This window comes from Aulostomus chinensis, chromosome 8, assembly GCF_037954235.1.
Source record: "Aulostomus chinensis isolate RoL2024-O1b breed Wild chromosome 8, RoL_Achi_v1.0, whole genome shotgun sequence".
In the NCBI taxonomy this organism is placed as follows: domain Eukaryota; kingdom Metazoa; phylum Chordata; class Actinopteri; order Syngnathiformes; family Aulostomidae; genus Aulostomus; species Aulostomus chinensis.
The window spans coordinates 1,762,599-1,790,034 of record NC_141327.1 but is presented as its reverse complement, the minus strand read 5'-3'; the positions used below and the strand labels follow the sequence as shown (position 1 = coordinate 1,790,034).

At 51.2% G+C, this 27,436-nt stretch overlaps 3 protein-coding genes across 8 annotated transcripts; all 3 read left to right on the top strand.

Annotated features, from left to right (window-relative positions):
• Positions 1-44: 44 nt before the first annotated feature.
• On the top strand, positions 45-9,558 carry LOC147256799 (uncharacterized). Of its 5 annotated transcripts, XM_086210392.1 has the most exons (8): positions 45-213; positions 750-886; positions 967-1,748; positions 3,582-3,677; positions 3,848-4,325; positions 5,470-7,047; positions 7,120-7,248; positions 8,696-9,558. In XM_086210392.1, exons 2-8 carry the CDS (start codon positions 784-786, stop codon positions 9,055-9,057), a joined length of 3,528 nt encoding a protein of 1,175 aa, XP_086066518.1. In that variant the 5' UTR covers positions 45-213; positions 750-783; the 3' UTR covers positions 9,058-9,558. The 5 variants fall into 5 exon arrangements, with proteins under 5 accessions (XP_086066518.1, XP_086066519.1, XP_086066517.1 ...); XM_086210391.1 differs by having other exon boundaries at positions 46-213; positions 5,488-7,248; XM_086210389.1 differs by having other exon boundaries at positions 46-213; positions 5,470-7,248.
• A 193-nt stretch (positions 9,559-9,751) lies between these two features.
• Positions 9,752-11,375, top strand: timm10 (translocase of inner mitochondrial membrane 10 homolog (yeast)). 2 transcript variants are annotated; one of them, XM_086210028.1, is made up of 3 exons: positions 10,012-10,316; positions 10,405-10,547; positions 11,153-11,375. In XM_086210028.1, exons 1-3 carry the CDS (start codon positions 10,314-10,316, stop codon positions 11,346-11,348), a joined length of 342 nt encoding a protein of 113 aa, XP_086066154.1. In that variant the 5' UTR covers positions 10,012-10,313; the 3' UTR covers positions 11,349-11,375. The 2 variants fall into 2 exon arrangements, with proteins under 2 accessions (XP_086066155.1, XP_086066154.1); XM_086210029.1 differs by lacking the exons at positions 10,012-10,316; positions 10,405-10,547 and adding an exon at positions 9,752-9,958.
• A 2,503-nt stretch (positions 11,376-13,878) lies between these two features.
• Positions 13,879-25,723, top strand: unc93b1 (unc-93 homolog B1, TLR signaling regulator). Its single transcript, XM_086210388.1, has 13 exons — positions 13,879-14,087; positions 14,743-14,924; positions 14,996-15,137; positions 18,316-18,469; positions 18,588-18,749; positions 19,134-19,263; positions 19,368-19,461; positions 21,018-21,142; positions 21,685-21,867; positions 21,953-22,226; positions 22,350-22,471; positions 22,567-22,689; positions 24,106-25,723. The coding sequence occupies exons 2-13, from the start codon at positions 14,805-14,807 to the stop codon at positions 24,406-24,408; spliced, it is 1,932 nt and encodes a 643-aa protein (XP_086066514.1). The 5' UTR covers positions 13,879-14,087; positions 14,743-14,804; the 3' UTR covers positions 24,409-25,723.
• The last annotated feature ends 1,713 nt before the right edge of the window (positions 25,724-27,436 follow it).

Genomic DNA, 27,436 nt, shown 5'->3' with positions numbered 1-27,436 from the left:
GCCTCGTGTATTAAAACTCGTCTCCGGGGAGGAATCCCTCAAGCAAGCCGCAGCGCTGTTTGACCCTGCGGCCGCTAGATGGCGCCATCAGTCTGCAGGATCTCGTATTGCGAAGCGACGTTAGCAACCGGTTGCTAGACTACTTGAGGGCTCAGTTTTTCGAAATAAATAATTTAAACAGACCTTAGGGAAAAAAAACAGCAACGAACGCGGGTAAGTGCATCTCTCAGGTTCGCTGCGGCGCGACGGGACAGTTGGCTAACAAGCGACGTGGCTTGAAAGCAGTTGCTTGTTGGTTCAGATTTGCTATTTAATCAAACGGATATCCGATCAAAAGATGTTTTCTATTTTTCCCAGAGTGCAGTTTTTGTTTTTATGACGTCTGAGTGACTCTGGACCGAGTTTGGTTCCCAGTCCCCCAGGGAGCCGTTGATGCTAGCAGCGCGGCTAGCAGTTAGCCAGTCACCGGAAACACATCTCGTTCGGACCGTTTTTACTCCCAAAACTCACGGAGAAAACGTGCGCTGGTCGCACCGAAGCGGGTGGCTCACAGGTGCGAAATCAAACTAGAACTGAAGTTCGTGTTTAAATTTCTTTGGAAAGTTTTCAAATCTGGCGGCCACAGAGATGTGGTAACTTAGCGCCATCGTGCACGTGCTGCTGCTCTGCGGATCTGAGACAGAAAAAACAGAGCGATCGGTGCCGAACGGTTCCACCTGGTGCCCCGCACTGTAACTCCACTCTTCCAGGACCCGCCTCCGCCAGCCCAGCGCCCATGAGACCATGCCGCGGTTCCGGCTTCACCGTTATGAGATGCAGCTCGTGGCGGAGCTGCAGCGGCAGCAGAACTGCGCCCAGTTCTGTGACACCCTGCTGCAAACTGATGGTGAGACCCAGGACCTGGAACACTCGGCTGAAGTCTTGGTTTGGATTGAAGGCAAATCTGTTTTCCTTCGTCTTGTCAAGGTATCTCAGTGCCCACCCACAGCTGCGTCCTGGCGGCTCTCAGTCCCTACCTGTTCCAGCAGCTGTCAGGCAGCCCGTTCCCTCCATGCGGGCAGAAGCGCCACCTCCAGCTCCAGGCAGTGAAGGCCCAGACCCTCCTAAAACTGGTGGGTCTGCTCTACTCTGGGCAGCTGGAGGTGGAGGAAAGCGTAGAGCAGGAGGAGGTGTTGGCGGCAGCTCGCCAGTTTGGCATGACGGACCTGGTAATGGAGCGAGCTGCTTCCAGAATAACCCAGGATGCCCAAGTTCAGGTGGAGATGGGTGGATGGGGGGGTGCCAGCTCTCCTGTGGAGACCAGGCGTTGTTTATCAACAGGGACACAGACGGTCAGAGCAGCTGAGGACAGTGGGACTTTCATTGTCTCCAGCCACACTAAACCACCAACCCCTGAGCCGCCGCCCTCTGCCTCGTCAAAACCCCCAAACATCTCAGCTGATGACATGTGCTCCAACTGGGCGGGGTCCACACCACACCAACCTGCTAGCGCTTCAAACCCCACGTCCAGGGTCCCCCAGGTCCCTCACCCTGAGTCGGTGGACAGCATACAGGGGTCTGCTCTTGGTAGGACGGGTTTGGAGGGTGGACAAACCAACGGCAAGACGTCTGAGGACGGGGGCAAGGGAGAGGAGATGGCGGGAGAGGAAAGGGAGAAATCCTCCGAGAGCCGGCATGCAAATATGAAAATAGGGATGAAGAACATGGCTAAGATGAAGAACATGATGGAGACACAGATTTCTGTCAAGGTCAGTGGTCCTTAGCCTACCTTCCCCCTCATCCGCTCCATGTAAGGCTGCCGGAGCGCCTGCTGTCCGCACACCGGTCCCCTCTGTCGTGTGCCTTCAGCATTTCTCACTGTTTTATCCAGTCTGCATCACAGTAGCTAGCAGAAGACAGTGCAGTGGAGTAAGTCGACACTCGTGGAACCTGGCAACACAGTAGTGAGTTGGTTCGTGTAGGTCTGAGCGGGGGGTCTGCTGCCTGACTGCTGTCTGAGTCTTGTTATGACGTATATTTAGCTTGTAGCAAACAGAAACTGACGGCTAACAACAACTCAACTGTCCAGATGTGTCTGTTTACAAACTCTGCAGGTGGTCTGGTAGAATCCAGGTCTCCTTAATCCAGAGGTGTCATCACGCACCTACAGACTGACTGGAGATAGAGAGAAGCAGCAGCTCTGCCAGTTTGGTGCTCGTTCAGCAAGTTTTTGAGATGAGACGATGGCTTCAGCAGGTTTTAGACATTTATTTGGACAGTTTAGCTCTCGTTAGCCGTCAACCTCTGTTAGCATCATGCTAAGTATACATGGCTGGCTCTTTCTGCATTCTGGAGCCACAGAGAAGTAGTGAAGGAGGGCGAAACATCTGTGGGAGCTCAAGATGTCTATTAGTGAGTACTTGAAGGGCATCATCTGGTATAATCCAGGTCTTCTTCATCCGGCTGTATGAGATCCACAAAGACTTTGATTGGCGATAAAACAAGCTAATGCTTCCAGTTCACTGCTCATTCAAGGAGACCCGGCACCAGAAACCTACTACTGTTTTGGATTGAACTGGATGTTGAGCCAGAGTTTGTAAACTGATGTTCCGGGTTAGTTTAGCTGTTAGCCATCAGTGTCAGCTAGCCTCACGCTAAATATACGTGGCTGGCTCATCCTGCGTACTGGGGTCACTGAGAAGTGATGCAGGAGGGGAAAACGTTTGTAAGCGCAAGCCTCCTTTTAGTGAGCACCTGAAAGGCAAAATACACTTTTTTTGGGTAAAGGACTGTTTCAGGGTGGACGTACCAATGAAAAGATGTCCGCTCACGCCACCTGCTGGTTACTGTGGTAACTAGTCTCAGGTATAGACTGCACTGTTTGGCATTACATCAATTTGAGTGGGCGATGATGGACTTGACGCCAAAGGGGGCCCCGAGGCGGACCAGTTGCGATCCACTGGTGACGCTCCTGTTCCAGATCGAACACCTCCAGAGCACCAAAACACGGGCAGCACGATGCAGTCGGAATCTGATCTGATTAATAACAATCCACTTGTTTTCATTATATTCACCACACCTACTTGTAGTACTTCTAGTACATTTTGAAAGTACTTTTAAAGAAGAAATTCTCTACGTTAGTGCAGCATCAAACAGGGACGTGTTTGTTTTGTGAACAGTCCTGCACCATTATTGCAGATATAACTCTTTGTGTATTTATAAGTATGTATAAGTTTTGTATTTTCCTGATGAAGTAACTCCAATCGATGTTGCTCTTTGTTTACTGTAGTACAAATACTGCTCTCAGCGGTTGACAGAGGTGGTGCAGACCCTTAAACTTGAGAAGCAGATTCATTCTATGAGACTCTCAAGGTAACGCTGAGAAAGTCTGGGAACCAGTTGTGGACGCTGTTAAAGCAGAATGTCTCCAGTGTGTCTACAGCCGCTGTTTGAATGTGACGGGATGATAAAGTGAAAAAATTACATACACATTTTAAAAAAACCTCCTTTGGCACAAGGGCGAAAAACCAAAAGTGTTTGTGATGAATCTGCTACCAGGTGTGTGGGAGGCTCACTCCTCTTTGATGCTCACCCCTCGGCAGGTGAAGCTGAGGAGGAGGACGAAGGGGGAGGTGTGGGAGGTGGTGAGCGTACAAGACGCTGGTGAGACCCTGTCGGTGCTCACGTCCCTGACACAGGTAGATAACCCTGACACACACACACACTTATTTAGAAATAAAACAGTTACAATATGAATCATGTTACCTGCTGAATTCCAGTGTTCTGTGAATAAAAGAGGGAAAACTGAGTTTAAAAAAATGTAAAAACTAGAATAACTTTATATGAATGTGATTTTTTTTCCCCAAAGGATGGCTCCAACCACAAAAGGTCGCAGAGAGAATTCCAAAACATCCAGCTTTTGCCCTCCATGGCCCCCCCAGCCTCAGCTCAGAGAGTAAAAACCCAGATTCATCAACCTGCCACCACCACCTCCCCTAAACCACCAGCTCCCCCCAACACCACTTGTTACCCCCAGCCCCCCTCTGGTGACTTCGGCCTCCCAGACCAGAATGGAGAGCTCATGTCGGCCCCAGTCCCCCAGCCTCAGGGCCACATGGAGGAAAGTGATGAGCAGATAGAGAAGCTGCTGGAGGACATCATGATGGGCCTGAACATCCTGCCCAGCTTGGACAGGGATTGTAAGACGGTTCCACACCTGCACCCTAACAGAGCCACGTGCCAGGAGCCTGAGGCAGGACAGAGTCGGATACAGGCAGTGGACACGAACCCAAACTGTGCGTGGTACCAGGATTTTGGGACGCACAGTAACCAGTCAACAGATGCAGGTATGTAGTTGCATGTTATCGTCTTTGTTAGCAGAGAAAACTGAACCCTTCAGTGCAGCTGGTCAGGTTGAGTTGTCCATCAGTTCATATCCAAGTTCACATTGCGTACTGAGAAGGCTACCGTGGTAACGCTACCTCAGTGAATCAGATCATGAGGCCTTTAATTTCATACTTCTGGGAGGCTTTACACTGTTTCTTCACACACGCGTCTTTACACACGCGTCTTTACACTGTTTCTTCACACACGCGTCTTTACACACGCGTCTTTACACACGCGTCTTTACACTGTTTCTTCACACACGCGTCTTTACACACGCGTCTTTACACTGTTTCTTCACACACGCGTCTTTACACACGCGTCTTTACACTGTTTCTTCACACACGCGTCTTTACACACGCGTCTTTACACTGTTTCTTCACACACGCGTCTTTACACACGCGTCTTTACACTGTTTCTTCACACACGCGTCTTTACACACACGTCTTTACACTGTTTCTTCACACACGCGTCTTTACACACGCGTCTTTACACTGTTTCTTCACACACGCGTCTTTACACACGCGTCTTTACACTGTTTCTTCACACACGCGTCTTTACACACACGTCTTTACACTGTTTCTTCACACACGCGTCTTTACACACGCGTGTTTACACTGTTTCTTCACACACGCGTCTTTACACTGTTTCTTCACACACGCGTCTTTACACTGTTTCTTCACACACGCGTCTTTACACTGTTTCTTCACACACGCGTCTTTGCACTGTTTCTTCACACACGCGTCTTTACACACGCGTCTTTACACACGCGTCTTTACACTGTTTCTTCACACACGCGTCTTTACACACGCGTCTTTACACTGTTTCTTCACACACGCGTCTTTACACACGCGTCTTTACACTGTTTCTTCACACACGCGTCTTTACACACGCGTCTTTACACTGTTTCTTCACACACGCGCCTTTACACACGCTTCATTACACTGTTTCTTCACACGTGTACATGTTACCCAACACAACATTGAGCAGCAGCACGGTTTCAATGAAACAGTCTACTTTTCTAACGATGCAGTCGTCTGACTGCATGTTAAAGCCCATCTTTTCTGTTGATGTCAGTCTGAAGGCCATAATCTCCCCGTTTTACAGGCGTTCATTGTTTTACAGCTGAGAACCAGCCAGAGTGCACAGGCCGATCAGCCATGCAGCTGAACACGTTGCTAATCCAGCCGCAGCAGAGACCCCCTCAGTATCACCTGTCCGTGAGATCCGTGGGGCAAACACATGGGCGGAGCCACCAGCATTCCTCTCTGCCCAAAAGCCAAAACACTGTATCTTCAGAACCACCTCCAACAGGACCAGGCATAGTCTCCCCTTTCTACTCCGGTGAACAGAAACCGCATTACCCAGCATTCCCGGGAACATCCTCACAAGAGGGGCAGAATGTCTCTGAGTGTTTACGGCCGCCAAACGGAAGTGACATTCAGTGCTTGTCCCCATTTTCCCTATCTTGCATGGATGAACTGCGGCTTCCCAGGTGTCTGTCCCCAATAGAGACATTTAACCAAGCAGCAGTAGATCAAGTCGTCCTCAGCAGCGCTGAGCATCAGCAGCCGTCACTCCAAGAGCAGCTCTGGCTCTCAGAGCACCCCGGATCCCTGCGGTTTCCCCTGAGCACCCTCGCTCACGGAGAGAGTAATTTGGCATCCTCTCACCTGGATGATCTGGAGTTAAACCCTCAACATGGCAGACCTTGTGCCAACGCTTGCACTGACAACGGGGAGGGAGCAAACGCAACAGAACTAAAATCCCAAAAGATGAAAGGCACATTATTGTGCGACAGTCAAGTTGACGCTGTAGCATCTAAGAGGAAGAGAAGGAAACGCCCTGGTCAGCAGGCAGAGGGAGGTGCTTCCTCCTTGCCATGCAAAAACCTGAGAGTCTCTGATGAAACAAAGAATCAAATGAACTTGAGCCTTTGTTCAGTTAGCCTGTCCAGGAACAATGTGTTGGCCAAGGAGAGAGAAATGTCAACCAGCTCCTCAAGCACGCCATCCCAGTTTGTATGGAAACCAAAGCAGTCAACCAAAACTGAACATCTGAAAGAGAGACCCCGACGCTCTGGAAGCCGTACAGCATTGGTGGTTTCTGGCCAAACCCCGATCAGGACAAGGGGGTTTCTGAGAAAAACTCAAGAGATAACAGTCAACCCAAGCACAGAGAGGGCTTCAGTTCCAGAGCCTGGGGCGCACGGAGCTTCTGTAGGGACAACCAGAGAGTCTCCCTGCAGGCATAAACGTGGAAGACCTCAGAAAATTAAACTGGAAGCGTTTACGTCCTCACGCAGCCCTGCACCCATCACCTCAGACAAGAGCTACCATCAGGAGAGTCGGGGGCAAAATGAAGATTTTGAAAAAAGGGTTGAAACAAAGAAATGGTGCAAAAAGAGGAAGAGAAAGGGAAGAGCAGAGGCGGAAACGGGGACTCCCCTAAAGAAGACAGCAAATCCTGAGAGTCCTGCAGAGGCAGGGGGTATCAGTGACGCTACCCCACCGGTAAGAAAGACACCCAAGCGGAGGGTCACTCTGAAGGAGATTCAGAAGCTCATCAAATGCCAACATACAAAAACAAGGAAATCGAGAGAAAGTCAGGAATCGAATGAAACTTTAAGAATCCCAAAAGATGAAGCTGAGGAGGACAAAGACGCTGGCCAGCTTCAGGACAGAGGTGCAATTCCAGAATCTCCTGTAACCTTCAATGTCACAGTTGATGAAATTCACAATCCGATTTTCAGCACAGCTCCAGCTGAGAGACACAGTTCACGCCAAGACGACTCCAAGGGCTGTTGTGGGAGGGAGGCGAGTCTGAGTGGGGATGAGAAGAGTTCTGTGTTTTCTGTGCAGGTCCTGAAAGAGGATCCAAACGAAGGTACGACTGACTAATGGCTCCGTCTCATGTTGTTTCTGTGGTTGTAGTACAGAACAGTTTTGTGGGAGGTCCTTGAACTGCGCTGTAGAGCTGCAACAACTAAAGCTGGGCATACGCCCTACAGTATTGTTGAATTTAATTGAAACTGTAGATCATAAAGCCAAAGTACAGTACAGCTGTGGGAGCCGGTGGAATAATCTGGAATGAAAACGTCTCATGGTTCTGTTTCCACCATGTGAGACCACGAGGAGGGCAGAGTAAAATATTGGAAGTGCCCGAAATTCCTCTGGACATAGGACAGGGGGTCGGGAGCAGTCCATTGCGCTGGGATGGGCCCTTGTGCCGCCGGCACACTGCACGGGGATGAACCCTGGTGAAGCAGAAATTCAAGAAAACTTTAACGAGAGTCTCGCCAACAAACTCAGGCCAGATGAGGTCACACCAGCAGTTGGTGCCTACATCAGTCTGTTATTTGATTGGAAAAAATCTGACTCTGATAATGAGTGGAGCTAAAACTTCAAACACTTCACATCAATGTATTCATTTGAGGAGCACAGCGCTCCACCTTGGCGCCATCTGGTGGGAGTCTTTAGAATGCCAGTTTGAATTTTGTTGGCTCCTTCCAGCTTCAGGGGCAAGCTGCTCCCTTTTCAAAACAAGACTTGGGTGCTTTTCACACCCACCTGGCTCTGGGTTTGGGTCTGAACTAGAGTGACAGGTGTGACTCCTTCCCTGGACCAGGACCTGGACCAAATATGTGAACCACAGTCCTCCTGAAAAGTTGTTTCCAAGTGAACCAGAGTGGGATTTGTGTCTGGTGGCAGTGTAATTGCATTGTTGGTAGAAAACAGCCTTGGGAGCTGTGGGGAGGAGGAAGGCACTGCCGTCAGTCAGGCGAGGGCCTGGTTCCTGTCCCTGTCCTTGTTGCCCTCGTGTCTTGGACAATGCGATTGTGAGTGCGCGGTGATGTCTCCTCGTAGTTGTGAGCACATGAACCAGATGGTGGGAAGAATAACTGGGTCCACTGGTTCAGACCAAAGTGAACAGACTCGTGTGAATTGTCAGTAGCTTTGCTAAATGCTTACAGCGGCGTGCTAGCGTGCCTAACAGTCACCCATGCTAACACGCTGCTCAACCAGTTAGCACTTTATGCTAACTACAACAGAAACCGATGCTAGTTTTGCAGTGATTTAGTTGTAATTAGAATTACTGAAGAAAATGGACGCCGGTGTCTTTGGGCCATGACTGGCTGGTGTGGTAACGATCCGGCAAAGTTACTTCAGACTGGATGAATTTAATCCGGCTGCAGTGAATCTCAGTGTTGTGGCGCTGGCAAACCAAAAGAAGACCGTTGCGTCCCACATGGTGTGAAGACGAGCGGATGTCTTCATCTCTGTAACCACTCTGACGCCTGCTAGTCCTGCTGACAACCTTCTGTCTTCTGCAGGATTGTCGTGTACCACATGGACTTGTGATAGAACACAGACCGCCACCAAAGACACAGAGTCCCATCACCATGACAGACAGCAGTCTCAAGAACGTAAAATGCCTTCGGACCCCGACCTGAGGCCTCAGGACCCTGAGAGTGCTGCCGCGACCCTGCGGGACGCCGGTGGGTCCAGCAAGAGCTCAGACTGCCACTGCGCGGAAGAGGAAGAGGAGGTGGACGTCCTGTGTTGCTCTCCAGAGAAAGCGCCTCAGGCCAGAGGACGTGAGGATGGGCTCCACCACACCGATTCCCCTCCTCATGAAGAGGAGGAGGAGGAAGACGCCAATGAGATCGATGTGACAGGAGACGAGACAGAGTAGCCTTTGCTGCGTCGCTTTTATTGTCTTGTTGGACCAGTTCAGCCCTTGTGTCAGTCCCAAAGTTCTGGTGTTGGTTCTGTTCACAGCGATGCCGGATGAAGTCCATTTTGGTTTTGAGCTTTGTATAAATAGATTTTTTATCTCTGTTCCCTCTGGTGGTCGGAGGCTGTGAACGTGCGCCAATCGCAGGCTGGTTTATTTGGTTCCACAAACAAGGTTCAGTGAGTTAGTTTTATTTCTATTGATATGTTAAAGCTTTGCTAAGAGAAAGTACAAAGTTATCGCTGTTGATTATTTTATAAATTTCACTTTTTCAGTCAAATTTGAATTTGCATTGTCAGACTTCTAGGAAGAGCACCTGCGCCTCCTGTTGTAACAAAGTTCTTATTTGGACCACAGCACAATGATTATGTGTTTCATGTACATTCTTATGGTTTATTAAAAAAAGTCAGCAACTGTTTTGGGGCGGCAGACGAAGGTTTGGGCTCCGTCATGTCCTCACTTGGGTTCACATCCTGTGCATTTTGAACCTCAGACATCAACACCAGCATGTGTGAAGCTGGACGTGGACTAATACGTCACTATGAACCAACTCGTTTCCTCAACACTATGACGTCACGCCGGTTCTGTAATGCGCCCGGGGCGCAGCAGGGGGGGCGCGCGCGCGCTCTGTTCCACTTAAATGAAACTTTATTGACACCGGAAGTGTCTGGACGATTCAGTACGCACGTGTGCTTTGCCGGATTTGAAGGTTACGGGAGAAATTGCGGGGAGGTTGGTGGTCTGGAGAGGCTCGCCGGAGCGGCTGTGAGCAGCACTGATCGACGGACATGGATCCCATGAAGGCGCAGCAGCTGGCGGCGGAGCTGGAGGTGGAGATGATGGCGGACATGTACAACCGGTAACGACTAACCTGCTAGCCGGCTAGCTAGTTAGCTGACGTTAGTTATCCTTGTCACCCGCAGCGCCGCTCGGGCCCCTTGAATCTCCGAACGTTAATGAAGCAGTGAATGTGAACGTCACGTGTGTGGGTCGCTGGGACGAAGCTAGCTGCTGCTAACGGTAGTTCACCTTTGGCAGCGTGAAAGCCTCCGAAGCTAACGTGCATTAGCCCCGATATTGGTGATGGATGCAAGCCCGATGAGTAAATAACCGAACACGGATGGAGGAGCCGCGTCGGAGGTCTGAACGTGTCGTCAGCGTCGGAGACCAAAGCCTCTCTCACTCCAGTCTTCTCGTCGACCAGCACAAGAACGATGGTTCTCTCCATCAAAACTCACTTACAGATCAGAACTCGTAGTAGAATTGCCTAAAACCAATTGGACACGTCCATTTATGGTTATTCAGGTGATTACAACAGTAATCAGCCCCGCCCCCCAGGTAAGAAGGCGTCCTTTCCACTCCTACGTGACCACGTTGCGATGCTGGTTCGGTGTCACTGCCAGACACGTTTCGCTGTCACTCATCGTCATGAGGAGGGAGAGTGGCAGGTAAAATAGAAACAGTGTGTGTGTGTGTGTGTGTGTGTGTGTGTGTGTGTGTGTGTGTGTGTGTGTATCTGCTGATCAGATGATGGCGGGTTAGTTAACTCATGTTGAGCTGAACTGACGGTGTGACTGTGGATCTGGGGATGATGCAGTCATCGCTGCAGCCCATCATCATCATCATCATCATCATCATCCTCCTCATCAGAAAATCTGGATGGAGCGAGCAGTGACCCACACATACGAGCAAATACATCACATGCTAACAGGCTTGTGGACATTCAGTCCTCTTGGACGATTTCAGCACCGTGACGCGTCCAGGCTGGACATGATGACCTGTGCCGGCGGTGACCTCTGTCGGCGGTGACCTCTGTCGGCGGTCCCATTTGTGCAGGGGCACGTGGCACGTGGCAGTTACCATCTGTGCGTTTGTTTCATCGCTCGCTCGACGTGTGACATAAATGTCACGTCCCGCCTGGAGAGCTGGCGGATGATGATGATGTTCAGCTGCGATCAATAACTTAATCAACGTTGGCGCTTGTGCAGCCATTTTGTTCTCTGAGTGAGTGAGTGAGTGAATGAATGAATGACCGGTGTGTGTATTCTTGCAGAATGACCAACGCCTGTCACAGGAAGTGTGTGCCACCACATTACAAGGAGGCGGAGCTGACGAAGGGCGAGTCGGTGTGTCTGGACCGCTGCGTGGCCAAATACCTGGACCTCCACGAGAGGCTGGGACGCAAGCTGACAGAGCTGTCGGTCCAGGATGAGGAGATGATGAGGAAGGCAGCTGTGGGGAGCGGCTAGAGACGCTGAATGGGGGCGGGGTTATGGGACGGGGTCATGGGACGGGGTCAGACCTTTGTTTTTTATGGGGGGGGGTGTGTCAATAAATGTGATGAGTGTTCATGAACCAAACTGCCTCCTCCACTAAGTCGAGGCCGGGAGACACATGAGGACGTCCTCTCTGGACCTGGCTGGTCGCTCGAGAGTCACCTGGACCTGGGACGTTATTATTGCAGTATTATTACACTCACTACTGTGTTTCCAGCTGCCTGTACTGCTCCAGGAGGCTCTGTGGGACCGGCCGTCTGGTTTCTGCAGCCAAACCAAGAAAAGACGTCATGTAGTTTCCTGGTGCGCAGCGCCCTCGTGTGTCACAATGCACCAGAATGAGAGCCGCGCTGGGCTGCGTTCATGAGATGGTCTTGAAGACAAATCTGTTCTGTGGCATCTCTGCCCTCAATGTGGTCTTCCAGGCAGGACTCAAAGCCTGATGGCTCAGTAACTGCCGCCATTGACTGTGTAGGTCTTGTCAGTGTGTAAACCAATGAGGGGAACAGAGCCGATACATCAAGGAGTTTGAAAAGAGCCAACCAGTGCTGAGCTGGAGTACAGCGCACTCTGCTGGACAAACGATGCAAAGACGAGGTCAACCTAATACCTCGTGGTGTTGCGGTGCTCGTGAGCTATGGGCGGATTCATGCCTATGCAAGCTGAATATTCCTGAATGTTAAACTGATGCCAGTTTGTCTGAGACACTGCCATCCAGTGCTGATTAGCTCGAGCTTGGAGCCACAAGTAGCCATCAGGCTCAGCGTCCTGCCTGTGAGACTCAAATGTGGGCTTAAGCTTTATCATCGTTAAAAGTAAATTTGTGGAAGAAACACTTCATATTTGGAGCCTGTACAGTAACAATAGATGGGTGGGACCCCCCTCTCCATGTCATTGTCGGGCCCACAGGTGTAACCAGGAACAGGAAAGAAATACTTCACCTGAAAAGTGTATTTTGTCTTTCAGGTACTCAATAATCGGAGTCTTGAGCTGACAAAGATGTCGTTTCCGCTCCTGCATCACTGTGTCTCCAGAAGGCAGGAAGAGTCAGCCACGTACGCTTAAGGCCCGTTGATGCCCAGCGTGAAACAGTACAGGGACGCAGGCTTTTGTCCGTACTCGGCGTCCGTATTTGTGCACATTTCCATGAAGCTTAGTGACCAAGCAGAGCACTACCACCGGTAACCGTGGGGACAGCCTTGGCGTCACCACCCGGTGCGTGGCTCCAGTGAGACGCAAAGAGGAAAAGCAATGGCGGAACTTTTTAAGGAGAGATTGTCTCAGTTTGTTTGTCATGCAAGCTATACTTTATCAAGCCCTCCTCCACAGTCGCCATGTTTGTTTTTGAGTTTGTTGTCATGAACCTTTAACTGTGGGCTGCCCCCTGGTGGAAGTATCGGTGAACGTCCATGTCAGTGTACAGGACGCATGGAAGTACGTGAGCAGTGACGGTAATGTCATTCGAAACGGACGCACACATTTCGTACGTGGAGCATAAATGGGCCTTTAGTCTGAAGCTAATGGAGACAGACGGCTGGGAGAATCGACGAGTGTGCGATCAATAATCCATGATCACTTTGATCAATCTGTTGGAGGCGAAAACAAACAGCAGCTCTTCCAGTTTGGCGCTTGTTCAACGTAGCGCCGAACTGGAACGTTTGTTAATGGGTGTGTTGGGACCAGTTTAGCTGTTGCTAGCCGTCAGTCTCCACGAGCGCCTACAGGTGGCTGGCGCCTCCCGCCTTCTGGGGGGGGGGGGGGGGGGGGGGGGCATCCGAGTGAGCAGGAGGTGCCTGCAGGTGTTGGTACCTTTCAGGTGCAGCCTCGGGCCTGCTAGCTGCATGCTAGCACACTGGACCACAATGAAAGAGATCATGTACACGCGTGTTGGTCCTGCTATGACATGTTGCTGCTGTGAACGTGGCGTGTTGGGGGTGTCCACCTGGATTCGTGGTGTTTGTGTGTAGACTGTTTCCTGTATGTCAGTGGACCAGGTTCCTACCCTCCGTCTGTCCTCCCTGTAAATGAGTCCAATAAACCAGATGTCCTCCGTTCTTCAGTGGTGTAGAGTAACTTTCTACTCAGGTACAGTACTTGAGTATTAATACGTAAGTTCAGTACTTGAGTATTAATACTTATGGGGATGACTTTTTTTTTTTTTTTTACCTCTAATCCTCTCCTGAGTCCATCTGTCTCTAATTCCTTTGAAGAAAAAGACAAATCTGGACAGCTCCATGATCTGTCTCACTCTCTCTCTCTCTCACACACACACACACACACACACACACACACACACCACATTAACAAGACCTGTAGAAGTCAAAGGTTAGAGGGTCCAATGCTCCCAAGTACTAGAATATACAGATATCATGAAGAACGTGTGCTTTTACTCCCAGCAAGTATTCATGCCGGGGTAGACGGCTGAGTAGTGGCCTGACGTCACCAGAGCGCCGTCCCACTTCAACCTCGGTGCAGGAACGGAGTTTTTCTCCCATCACTGGTGTGTGTTTGAACGCGCGTGCGCCGTTCGCGCACTCTCGGGAAGGAAGTGAAGAAAACCGAGTATCGCTTCCCTCGTGAAACTGATGTATTTATACTTTAAGCGTGTACTCTGGAAAGAGGAACCAAGGTAGAGAGAGAAGCAGAGGGACGGGGACTGTGTGTGTGCGCGCGCGCGCTCCCGGTACTCAGACCTGTCCCTGGAGAGACGAGGTAAGAGATCTTTGTGCTCGTTGTGACATCAATAATTTAAGAGTTTGGTGGACAAACCGCGGCCCAGATAGAATCTCACCGCCACGTTAGAGGAGTATTGCAGTACAAGTGGTAGTATTAACAGAGGAGTTGCAGTACTCTGACAGCTTCATTTGGCACATTTAACTTTCCCACGTCATCGTCAGGGGGTATTTGGCTGATGTACGCCGTCACGGATTTGTGGCAGCCAGGGTCGATCCGGATGCTGTGATCCGGGTCCGGATCTGGCTGCTGTTTGATCAGGTCCGTTCGTCCTTCCCTCAGCCGCGTCATTCACGCCCATGTGATATTAAAGTGCTGGCCAGATGTTGGCGGTAATGCAGTAATATGTAATAATTCATTCAAGTATTATTATGTAGTAACATGTGGACATTCTGGGCGTGAAGTACTTCTTATTAATTGTTCTTAATTTCTATTCGTGTATTAAGAATATCAGCAGATATTTATTAACCAGCCTTGATCTGCGCCGCTGGAGTGAGAGAACTACAAAGTACTATAGAGTACTGCAGACAATACCACACACAACTCTGGTAGTAGTGACTGAGATGATGTGGGGCAGGTGTGGATCAACTGGACCTGGACTCTGGTGTTCTGATTTGTGGTTTGTGGAAATCAGGAAGTTTTCAGGTACCCGACCGGAAGTGTGTCGGTGTCTGCAGTCACACATTCGGCCAGCAGATGGAGGCAACGGACATCGACGAGGACCTGGCGGGGGATGCCGGCGGGGACGTAGTGCCCCCAAATGGCGGCGTGAATGAACTGCATAACGTGGGGGAAGAAGACAACATGCAGGGCCAGGTGAGCTCGCTGACCTGAGGTCAGAGGTCACACACTGAACCGTATCAGTGACATCATCATCTTGCTCCTAGATGGAGGAGTTCCTGGGCCCCCAGGCAGAGTACAACGAGGAGGAGGAGGAGAGGAAGTACTACCGCAGGAAGAGGCTCGGCGTCATCAAGAATGTGGTAGCAGCCAGCGTCGGAGCCATGATTGTGTACTCTGTGTACATGGGTGAGTATTTCGGAGTCAGGACACATTCACACACACACACACACACACACTGGTACCCCCTGGAGTCAGGTTTGAATGAATGGAGGGTTGATGTTGTGGATGCGGGAGGGGGACAGAGGGAGGGAGGGGTGGAGAGAGGAGATGACACAGAGGCGGCGAGAGAGGGAGAACAAAAATAGAGAGAGGGTTCCTACTTAGTTTAGTTTAGTTTATTTGTTTAGCACAGTTCAGTCCATGACAAAAACTGTGCATGGTGGGAACGAAGCCTCTTATCCCAGGGGAGGGCAATCAGGTGCCATGGAGGGCAACCATGTGCCATGGAGGGCAACCAGGTGCCATGGAGGGCAACCATGTGCCATGGAGGGCAATCAGGTGCCATGGAGGGCAACCATGTGCCATGGAGGGCAATCAGGTGCCATGGAGGGCAACCATGTGCCATGGAGGGCAATCATGTGCCATGGAGGGCAATCAGGTGCCATGGAGGGCAATCAGGTGCCATGGAAGGCAACCAGGTGCCATGGAGGGCAATCAGGTGCCATGGAGGGCAACCATGTGCCATGGAGGGCGATCATGTGCCATGGAGGGCAACCAGGTGCCATGGAGGGCAATCAGGTGCCATGGAGGGCAACCAGGTGCCATGGAGGGCAATCAGGTGCCATGGAGGGCAATCAGGTGCCATGGAGGGCAACCATGTGCCATGGAGGGCAATCAGGTGCCATGGAGGGCAACCATGTGCCATGGAGGGCAATCAGGTGCCATGGAGGGCAACCATGTGCCATGGAGGGCAATCATGTGCCATGGAGGGCAATCAGGTGCCATGGAGGGCAATCAGGTGCCATGGAAGGCAACCAGGTGCCATGGAGGGCAATCAGGTGCCATGGAGGGCAACCATGTGCCATGGAGGGCAACCATGTGCCATGGAGGGCAACCAGGTGCCATGGAGGGCAACCATGTGCCATGGAGGGCAATCAGGTGCCATGGAGGGCAACCATGTGCCATGGAGGGCAATCAGGTGCCATGGAGGGCAACCATGTGCCATGGAGGGCAATCAGGTGCCATGGAGGGCAATCAGGTGCCATGGAGGGCAATCAGGTGCCATGGAAGGCAACCAGGTGCCATGGAGGGCAATCAGGTGCCATGGAGGGCAACCATGTGCCATGGAGGGCAATCATGTGCCATGGAGGGTAACCAGGTGCCATGGAGTGCAATCAGGTGCCATGGAGGGCAACCAGGTGCCATGGAGGGCAATCAGGTGCCATGGAGGGCAATCAGGTGCCATGGAGGGCAACCATGTGCCATGGAGGGCAATCAGGTGCCATGGAGGGCAACCATGTGCCATGGAGGGCAATCAGGTGCCATGGAGGGCAACCATGTGCCATGGAGGGCAATCATGTGCCATGGAGGGCAATCAGGTGCCATGGAGGGCAATCAGGTGCCATGGAAGGCAACCAGGTGCCATGGAGGGCAATCAGGTGCCATGGAGGGCAACCATGTGCCATGGAGGGCAATCATGTGCCATGGAGGGCAATCAGGTGCCATGGAGGGCAATCAGGTGCCATGGAGGGCAACCAGGTGCCATGGAGGGCAATCAGGTGCCATGGAGGGCAATCAGGTGCCATGGAGGGCAACCAGGTGCCATGGAGGGCAATCAGGTGCCATGGAGGGCCGTGTGTATGCAGGTTGTCCCTCCAACCCAACACTTGAACAGGTGATTCCACTGATTAACACTCCTCTGTGGCTGAAGGTGTTTTAATCAGTGGAATCACCTGTTCAAGTGTTGGGTTGGAGGGACAACCTGCATACACACGGCCCTCCATGGCACATGGTTGCCCTCCATGGCACATGGTTGCCCTCCCCTGCTCTAGAGGCTTGTACAAAGCTCCACGCCGGCCCATATCAATCACGTGACATGCAGGCTAAACACTCAGCAATCAGCAAAAAACAAAACAAAACAGAAAACAACAAACAACAACAAGATACTACTTGCTGAATCCAAGAAAGAGGAAAGGGTTGACACATTTGTCATAGAAGGATGAGGACATGAAATCAGGACTCAGGAGGACAGTCGGAGTTTCTTCAGGTACTTTTTGAAAGCAGAATATGAGGACATTGATTGCACTGGTAGGCTTGAGTCACTCCAGAGTTTGGGACCTCGATGTGTGATGTTGAATCGGTGTTTTGGAGTGTGCGAGGGAAGAGTAGCTTATTGTTCCTGTGTCTAGTTTGGTACGTGTGAGGTGGGGATGACTCGATTGTGAAGGCTGTCTGAAGGTCTTGTCTCCTATATATAAACTGATGTAGGAGTAAGCATGTTTGATAAGTATTTAATTTGTCGATTGGAAGTTTTTTATATATCTTAAAATGGGGTGCGGAGGGCGCATACCTGCTTGAGTGGGATATGAATATTATTATAGATGCAGTCTCCACAGCCGGTGTGTAGCTCCTCTTGACTCTGAAGAACTTTTCGTGATCACTAAAATGGTCCGACAGCTAAAAATAAGAACGTACTGTATTCCCTCTGGTCTGACTGCCAGGAGAGGAGACATTATTTCACCCTCTCTCTCCTCTTCTCCTTCCTCGCCCTCGCTCCTCCACTTCCATCTCTGTGCCCACCCTCAACCTCCCTCTCTCCTCCAATCCCTCTCTTCCTCACCCTCGCTGGATTTCACTTGGGGGACACGGTGTAGCAGCCGTGGGGGTGCCACTGCATGTCCCGGATACGCCTGATGGACTGCATCTGGGGGCAGCGGGCACCAAACTCATTGAAATGCCTGAAGTCGCTCTTCTCCAGCAGGTATTGGCTGCCACGGTAGCCTGGGAACTGGTAACCCACCCAGCTGGAGAAAAAAAAAACGGGGGAGGGTTAATCACAACGTTGCAGATGTAATCCCAGCAGAGAGAGTGGTTGAAATGAAGAGAGACGCAGAGTCTGAGTCTCACACACACACACACACACACACACACACACACACACACACACACACACACACACACACACACACACACACACATCCCTCCCCTGCTCTAAAAACACAGACCCTGTCCTCAACGGTCTTGATGCAGCACAACATAATTTCGGAGGTCCTGGGAATGTCCTTATAAGGACAGCTGTGCAAACGTGTGTGTGTGTGTGTGTGTGTGTGTGTATGTGTGTGTATGTGTGTGTGCGTGCGCTCAGGCCTACTGCAGATGCAGCTGATCCTACACTATGATATGACCTACCGTGAGGTGAAGTACAGCAACCTCGGTCTGGAGGACATCGATCGTAAGATGTTGATGGGCATCAATGTCACACCCATCGTAGGCCTGCTGTACACGCCCATACTCATCAGGTAGACACACACACACACACACACACACACACACACACACACACACACACACACACAGTTGTTACAGCTTGCATCTGCTGCATCTCCAGCATTAACACCTTCTACTTGTCACTGCCAGGTTCCTTGGCACCAAGTGGATGATGTTCCTGGCTTCAGGGATTTATGCCTTCTTCGTCTCGACCAACTACTGGGAGCGCTACTACACTTTGGTTCCATCCGCCGTTGCTATTGGTGTGGCCATCGTGCCGTTGTGGGCCTCCTTAGGAAATTACATCACTAGGTAAGAAACAGGAAGTTAACACACACACACACACACACTTTATGTATGTATATATAAGGTTTATGGGAGAGTTGGAGGGGAGACGCTCCACAGCAGTCTGAGCTGGTTCTCAGCTCATCTCACCAAACCTCTTTCAGCCGCCATGATGTTGTGATGAAGGGTTGCACCTCTGAGTGTTTTCACCTCCTCATCCTCGTTTATTCCCCCATCAGGATCTCTCAATTCCCAGTATCAGTACCAACAACAGCCACACACATCAGGCAGCGGTCAGCTGACTGAGCGCTGAGCGTACATTTGATCATTCCCGATGAGAAGACGTTAGGATTGAATGTGTGTGTGTGTGTGTGTGTGTGTGTGTGTGTGTGTTGTGCTGTACACACACAGGATGGCGCAGCAGTACTATGAGTATGTCAACTACAAGGAGGAGCATGTGCAGGAGCAGAGGAAGCTTCCTAAGGGGGCGTGTCATAAATACATCATCCTCTTCCAGTCTGTTTTTCACATCATCTTCTACGTGAGCCGTCGCCTCTGCCGCCATCCCTCATTCACCAATGCCTCCACTTCCTGTTCTGTGCTCTGAAACAAAACCCTCCATCTGTGTCTCGGTGTCCTCCTCAGCTGAGTTTGGTCTTCGCTGAGCTCCCCATGGGCCTGGTCATCAATGGCTGCCTCCATGACAACAGTCACATCCTCAACAATGTCCGTTCTTGTGGTAATTACAACGTCGCCGCTCCTCCTCTGATCAAAGACAACGTCTGTGGAGGCGTCAGCAACCACGACCAGCTGCACCTCTGCCGCTCTGTCCAGACCTCTGTCCAGACCTCTGTCCAGACCTCTGTCCAGACCTCTGCCCCTCTTCCCAGACCTCTACCGCTCTGTCCAGACCTCTGCCCCTCTGTCCAGATCTCTGCCCCTCTGTCCAGACCTCTGCCCCTCTGTCCAGACCTCTGCCCAGACCTCTACCACTCTGTCCAGACCTCTACCGCTCTGTCCAGACCTCTACCGCTCTGTCCAGACCTCTACCGCTCTGTCCAGACCTCTGCCCCTCTGCCCAGACCTCTGCCCCTCTGCCCAGACCCCTGCCGCTCTGTCCAGACCTCTGCTGCTCTGTCCAGATCTCTGCCGCTCTGTCCAGATCTCTGCCGCTCTGTCCAGACCTCTGCCGCTCTGTCCAGATCTCTGCCCCTCTGTCCAGATCTCTGCCGCTCTGTCCAGACCTCTGCCCCTCTGTCCAGACCTCTGCCCCTCTTCCCAGACCTCTACCGCTCTGTCCAGACCTCTGCCCCTCTGTCCAGACCTCTGCCGCTCTGTCCAGACCTCTGCCGCTCTGCCCAGACCTCTGCCGCTCTGTCCAGATCTCTGCCGCTCTGTCCAGATCTCTGCCGCTCTGTCCAGACCTCTGCCGCTCTGTCCAGATCTCTGCCCCTCTGTCCAGATCTCTGCCGCTCTGTCCAGACCTCTGCCCCTCTGTCCAGACCTCTGCCCCTCTTCCCAGACCTCTACCGCTCTGTCCAGACCTCTGCCCCTTTGCCCAGACCTCTGCCCCTCTGTCCAGACCTCTGCCCCTCTGTCCAGCGGGGTGTTTCAGCATCACTCTGCTCTGATTCACACCTTTCACACTTCGTGCAGCTTCTTTTCAGCAAGTAATCATGATGTTGTACTTTGAGGGGGAAATGAAACAAAAAGAATAAATGCATCAAGACTTTTTAAACGATTTCTGAGAAACAAGAGTGAGGGGTTGTGATGGTGGTCTGGTGCTGCCTCGTGGTTTAGTTACACAACTGTGGACATGTTTGTAGTTCATCTTGCAGGTCAGACATGTTTGTAGTTCATCTCTCTGGCTGGATTATTAAGTCCAGCTCAGGTTACAAGGTGGGTCAAACAGTCATGTGATTAACATGCTATAAATTACAAGCAATGTCAATGTTGCCAGTGCTCATTCGAACTGGACTCTGCATGGTTGGACCAGGGATGAGGGTCCCGGCCTGAAGACCTGCAGGAGCTGAGCTGAAGTCATAGCGCCACCCAGTGGTTACCAGTTTGTTACCAGTTTTTTCAGGGTTTGGTACAATTCTTGGGTGGATCTGCTGGATGTCCCTGACTCCTCCTCTCTCTCTCCTCCTCTGTTGTTATTTCAGCTTCATGATGTAAATTGAGACACTTTGATATGTTTTCTTCTTTTCTAAATTGCAGCAATACAGGCACATGTTCCACTCATCCTGTGGGACAGAAACATGTATGTTGACCCCTGACCTCTCTCTCTGCCAGGTGCAAACATCAGCGGCGTGATCCCTGGCTTCAACACCACCGTGCTGTACAAACTGCCTCGTTCCATGCTGCTCATCCAGGTGGAGAGCATCCTCATGGCCTTCGCCTTCCTCTCCATGATCATTGTAAGACCCCCCCCCCATCAGGGCAGAACCAGAACCGCTCAGAGACAGAACCGCTCAGACACAGAACCGATCAGACACAGAACCACTCAGAGACAGAACCGCTCAGACACAGAACCGCTCAGACACAGGACCACTCAGACACAGAACCGCTCAGAGACAGATCCGCTCGGACACAGAACCGCTCAGAGACAGAACCGCTCAGAGACAGATCCGCTCGGACACAGAACCGCTCGGACACAGGACCACTCAGACACAGAACCGCTCAGAGACAGATCCGCTCGGACACAGAACCGCTCAGACACAGAACCGCTCAGAGACAGAACCGCTCAGAGACAGATCCGCTCGGACACAGAACCACTTGGACATAGGACCACTCAGATCTGCAGTGGAAAGTGGATCATAGATGGTTATAGATTGTAATCCAGTCTGTGAGCCAGCACATGTGTTGTAGTGTCCAGTCCCGTTGTCCGGTTCAGGGAAGGTTCTGTCAGGATTCATAATCACCTGTATGGACATAGTGACCACATCAACTACTCTAACAGTTCCTGGTGCTGTGTGGCCCCGCCTACCGGCCGACGGAGGAGATCGACCTCCGCAGCATCGGCTGGGGAAACATCTTCCAGCTGCCCTTCAAGCACCTGAGGGACTACCGCCTGCGCCTGCTCTGCCCCTTCTTCATCTACAGTGGGTTTGAAGGGCTGTTCGCCATCACTGGATTCTCTCTGGTACTGTCCTGTCACTGCAGCTCAACAGAGTCCTGGACATGGGAGCAGTAAGAAAGTGTGTCATGTGTGTGTTGCGTCTCCACAGTCCTACGGTGTGTGTGTGTTGGGCCTGAAGAGCTTGTGGCTCCTGATCGTCGTCTACGGTCTGTCCTGCTCTGTCTTCTCCTCCCTCTCCCTCTGCCTCCTCCGCCTCCCTCGATGGCTGACTCTGGTTGGAGGCGCCATCGTGCATCTGGTGCTGCTGCTGACTCTCCTGGCCTTCTCACCATCCCCCAACACACCTTCGTACCAGGGCCCCCTGCTGGCCATCTCAGTGCTGTGGGGACTCGGGTCCGCTCTGAACAAGACAGGCGTCAGTAGTGAGTAGCAGCTCTCTGGGTCTGGGTCTACTCTGACATGATGGGTGAGATGTAGCCTCTGTGTGTGTGTGTGTGTGTGTGTGTGTGTGTGTGTGTGTGTGTGTGTGTGTGTGTGTGTGTCAGCCCTGCTTGGCATTCTGTACGCTGAGGAGAAGGAGCGTCTGGACTTTGTCTACACCATCTCCCACTGGTGGCAGGCCATTGCCATCTTCATCGTCTACCTGTGGTCCAACCTCCCAATGAGAGTAGGTGTTGTTGCATGAAGATGAGGAAGACCTGTTTGTTCCATTCTCCACTCAGCTTTGCCTCCTCCTCTTCCTCCTGCCCCCCTCCACCCCAGGCCAAACTCTCCATCCTGCTGGCCACTCTACTGCTTGCCTGCTACTGCTACTGGGTGATGGAGCGCCGCCTGGCCAGGAATGTTCCTCACAGGCTGCCACGCATCCCCCGACCAAGGCACAAGGTAACCAAACCCCCTGGGACCCCCTCCCCAGATAGTCCTCCTCACATATGGACGTAGTCTTCCTCACTTGTAGACGTTAGTCTTCCTCACGTATGGACGTAGTCTTCCTCACTTGTAGACGTAGTCTTCCTCACGTATGGACGTAGTCTTCCTCACTTGTAGACGTTAGTCTTCCTCACGTATAGACGGTAGTCTTCCTCACGTATCGACGTAGACTTCCTCACGTATAGACGTAGTCTTCCTCACGTATGGACGTAGTCTTCCTCACGTATGGACGTAGTCCTCCTCACGTATGGACGTAGTCTTCCTCACGTATGGACGTAGTCTTCCTCACGTATAGACGGTAGTCTTCCTCACGTATGGACGGTAGTCTTCCTCACGTATGGACGTAGTCTTCCTCACGTATAGACGGTAGTCTTCCTCACGTATGGACGTAGTCCTCCTCACGTATGGACGTAGTCTTCCTCACTTATGGACGTAGTCTTCCTCACTTATGGACGTAGTCTTCCTCACGTATGGACGGTAGTCTTCCTCACTTATAGACGGTAGTCTTCCTCACGTATGGACGTAGTCCTCCTCACGTATGGACGTAGTCTTCCTCACTTATAGACGGTAGTCTTCCTCACGTATGGACGGTAGTCTTCCTCACGTATGGACGGTAGTCTTCCTCAGTACTCAGATGAGAGCTGTCCACCTGCAGCTTCTGGCGTCCAGGTTCAGACCTGCTGTTTCCAGGTTTGATGTCCCTGCACCGGCAGCTCTTGTCATCCTGAATGATGGTGACTAGTTTATCTTGGCCGTAGGACGGTAGTCTTCCTCACTTATAGACGGTAGTCTTCCTCACGTATGGACGTAGTCCTCCTCACGTATGGACGTAGTCTTCCTCACTTATAGACGGTAGTCTTTCTCACGTATGGACGTAGTCTTCCTCACTTATAGACGGTAGTCTTCCTCACTTATGGACGTAGTCTTCCTCACTTATGGACGGTAGTCTTCCTTACGTATGGACGGTAGTCCTCCTCACGTATAGACGGTAGTCTTCCTCACGTATGGACGTAGTCCTCCTCACGTATGGACGTAGTCTTCCTCACGTATGGACGTAGTCTTCCTCACTTATGGACGTAGTCTTCCTCACTTATAGACGGTAGTCTTCCTCACGTATGGACGTAGTCTTCCTCACGTATGGACGGTAGTCTTCCTCACGTATGGACGGTAGTCTTCCTCAGTACTCAGATGAGAGCTGTCCACCTGCAGCTTCTGGCGTCCAGGTTCAGACCTGCTGTTTCCAGGTTTGATGTCCCTGCACCGGCAGCTCTTGTCATCCTGAATGATGGTGACTAGTTTATCTTGGCCCCCTTCCCACCGTTGCTGGTTAGGCTCAACAGCCGGATACTGTGATGTCATTTGCGCCCACAGGTCAAAGGTTATCGCTACCTAGAGGAAGACAACTCTGATGAATCTGACTCTGAGAAAAGCGGGGAGGAAGACAGAGGGGATGTGGAGGAGATGGAGGAGGAGAGGAATGTGGTAGAGGAGGTTGGAGAAGAGGAAGCGGAAGAAGGGGGCCAAGGTGCAGGGGCCCAGGGCGCTGACTCCCCCAGGGCCTGGAGGGGAGGGGGGGAGGGCCCCCGCTACAGGCCCAGGGACGGCCATGGAAGGAACGGAGTAAATGGAGAACAGAAGACGGAGCAACAGGAGGAGGAGACAGTCACTGGGTAGTTCACACAAGATACACAAGTCTTCAACACAGAGTACTGCAGGGTACTGCAGAGTACTGCAAAGTACACATATCTGTGCTGATCGTAGTACAGCACTTGTATTGGCAGCAGATGGATGTAAAACAGGAGACTGATATTTTCAGGTGGAATCTTTCACATGTGCACCGTCATCTTTAACTCATTCACCTGTATGCTTTGTGTTTTTGCTACTTATCAAATATTGGCGGTCTGAGGTACTGAAGGCATGAGAGGTTGTCCTGATGAATGTGTGAGCCAAGCCAAGGTTTGCTGGCGCTCACCTGGCACCTGCAGCCTGGACAGAGAGAAGCAGTGAGAGTCCAGTCCAGAGACTCAAAGAAGAACCAGCAGAAACGTCTTCCAGAGGATTCTGCTGCTCCTCCAGGAGTCAAGACACATCAGCACCTCCAGCAGCCGCGCTCCCAGACTCCACCCATCAGCAGGCATCGTGATCCCGGTCACAAATCACGACCGGGATCACGATGTATTGACTGCACTGTTATTAATATTAACATGCTGGATTTCTCTATCTGATATTTCCTGAGAAATAAATGACAATGGAAAAAAACCAACCAACCAAAAAAGAAAAAGCCCCAATTTACAGCATTTAAAGATAAACATTGTAATAAGAATTCATTCATGACTCTTCTTTTCTCTCTCAAATGCGCATTTGATAATAACTGAGAAAGGAATTGGGCGGTCCAGAAACGTCCCGTCCTGCCAGCTCGCAGGCGGTGAGGGCAGGTTCGTCTCAGGCGTTTCTGTGGAATGAGTTAAACCCTCAAACTGAGACTTGCTGGTTGTTCAAGTCGTTGGAAACGTTTCAAACTTAAACTGACATTTGTGATGTTGAACCTGTGGAGTCGTGCATCAGCTGCCTGTCTGTCAGAGACCTTCAACCTTTTGTACAGTTCATGTTATTTCGTCTCAAAAATTAGATTCACTGCGCTGTGAAGACTCACGGTAGCAGGAGCATTTCACTGATTCCTTTGGTTTGTGATGAGATGATGTCATCAGCCAAAGGGACGCCATGTTGTCGATGTTTATTTTGTTTGGAGCTGCCTGAAGCAGTCATTCCTGCCTCAGACGCTTCTCGTTGGCTGCTCGGTATGCAAATATACTTCTAAGATCTTGAGTTTTTTAGCTTGGTGTCAGATGTTTGAAGCAGGTTTCAACTCTGGACGTGTGTTCGCACCTGTGCTGCTGACGTCCTCCTGCCAGCTTGTCTTGTCATGTGATGCTCCTGGAACTGTTTGTCCCAGTTCTTTTCTCTTGAATAAATCTGCATATTGAACTCATCATTGTGTTTTTCTCGGTTGTTAAACTCACTGACTTCATCTAAAATCTGCTGTGGAGGATTTTAAGGTCTGACCAGTTACTTTTCACAGCTCCTTTTCCCACGTGTCCGCTACATTTGAATGGAAACGTATTTATTCATGGACTTCTCCTCGAGCACCCCAGGTGTCTGAGGCTCTCAGCAGCTGCAGGACAGCGACAGCCACCAACTTTTTTCCCTGCAGAAGTGAAACTGCAGCCGCAGAGTGAACCTTCGTCCTGACTGATGCACCGATGAATGCATGGACCGTTCAAAGAGGGACCTTTCAAACATTTACTCCGGTGCAGAAACCAGGTGAGGGGGGCCGACCTGGTCCTTCTGGATGCCTGGTGAGGCACTGACACAGCAAGAGGTGGAGCGGGAGATGTGTCCCTCTAGTGGTCACAGGAAAAACTGCACCTGAGCTGAATGTTCCACAGCTTGTGAGATATGATTTGTTGTCCAACAGGCATGTTGTTGAAGCAGCATGTACAATACCAGGACCAGGTCTCAACCACACGGAACTGGGCCATAATGTTACTGTGGACACCAGACTTAAAGCACCAGTCTCTGCTTCAGGTGGACTTTTTACAATCTGCAAATAAGAGTTGGCGTTTTGGGGATTTTTGAGGAAACATTCTGACCGTGTCATCGGACCAACAGTCCAGATCCCACAGACGTTACAAGTCTGTCAGATCAAGAGAAGCATCAGATTGCATCTCTGGGGATATGAGAGGGTGGAGCTTGGCCTCCAACTGATCTGCAGTCAGCGAGGGTCTCCAGACTCAACTGACAGGTTTTGTATCTGACTAAGACCTTGACTGGAGTCTGCAAAGCTGCTCAGAATAAAGTTGCAGGCTAAATGCATCGAGGCAGCGGGTGAACTCCTGGAGGTCTGGAGAGATTTACTCACAGACACAAGAGATCTGGACAGGAATCAGAAAGACTCGTCCCATCACTCAGATGAGACTCTTCTGGACACCACCTCCTCACTCGGTGCCTGTCTCACCAGCATACACTTACATAAACACACACTCACACACACAGTCAGTCAGGTTTCCACAGAGACTTGCAGGCGTTCAGGCTGTGTGAGTCATGCTTCGCTCTCCGCTCAGAGGAAGCGGATGTTCAAGCACTCGGAGGTGAACCAAGTGCCCTGGAAATGCTCCTGCTCACACGCAGTCACCTGCAACGAGAGAACTACGAGTCACCGTCTCAACAGGACCAGGACGAGCTCCAGCGCCGGCCCACAGTCACCACAGGTGTACGGCTGATTACTGACAAGTCAGTGACGAGCTTGATCCTCACTTCTTCATGATTTCTGAGGCAAGTCTTTCTCTCCTGTCAGAAAGCACTGGTGTAAACAACAACATTCAAGATGGCCCCGCTCCCACACTGCAGCCATCTTTGTTAGCTCTCATCCCACCTGCTCACCAGGTGCTCCAGCATCACCACCTGATCACCTGACGTCACCTTGAGCTCTGACATCATCCTCACTCGTCCTACATTTCAAGAATTTGATGAACAAACCTATGTGATGCTTTATTTTGCTTCAAATGCTATAATTGTTGGGCTTTTCTACTGGATGAGTGCAGCTGACACACACACACACACACACACACACACATGCGCCCTCTATCTCTCTCTATCTTTGTACGTCCCGGCGGCCTGTCTGTCGACTCAGCAGATCATATAC

Bases quoted from the DNA above. Each gene is read 5' to 3' on its own strand.
- LOC147256799 (XM_086210389.1), top strand. From the start codon at position 784: ATGCCGCGGTTCCGGCTTCACCGTTATGAGATGCAGCTCGTGGCGGAG. The intron at 1,749-3,581 runs GTCAGTGGTCCT...ACCCCTCGGCAG, and splicing joins AGACACAGATTTCTGTCAAG to GTGAAGCTGAGGAGGAGGAC. The intron at 7,249-8,695 runs GTACGACTGACT...TGTCTTCTGCAG, and splicing joins GAAAGAGGATCCAAACGAAG to GATTGTCGTGTACCACATGG.
- timm10 (XM_086210028.1), top strand. The intron at 10,548-11,152 runs GTAAAATAGAAA...GTATTCTTGCAG, and splicing joins ATGAGGAGGGAGAGTGGCAG to AATGACCAACGCCTGTCACA.
- unc93b1 (XM_086210388.1), top strand. From the start codon at position 14,805: ATGGAGGCAACGGACATCGACGAGGACCTGGCGGGGGATGCCGGCGGG. The intron at 18,750-19,133 runs GTAAGAAACAGG...GTACACACACAG, and splicing joins TTAGGAAATTACATCACTAG to GATGGCGCAGCAGTACTATG. The intron at 22,690-24,105 runs GTAACCAAACCC...TTGCGCCCACAG, and splicing joins TCCCCCGACCAAGGCACAAG to GTCAAAGGTTATCGCTACCT.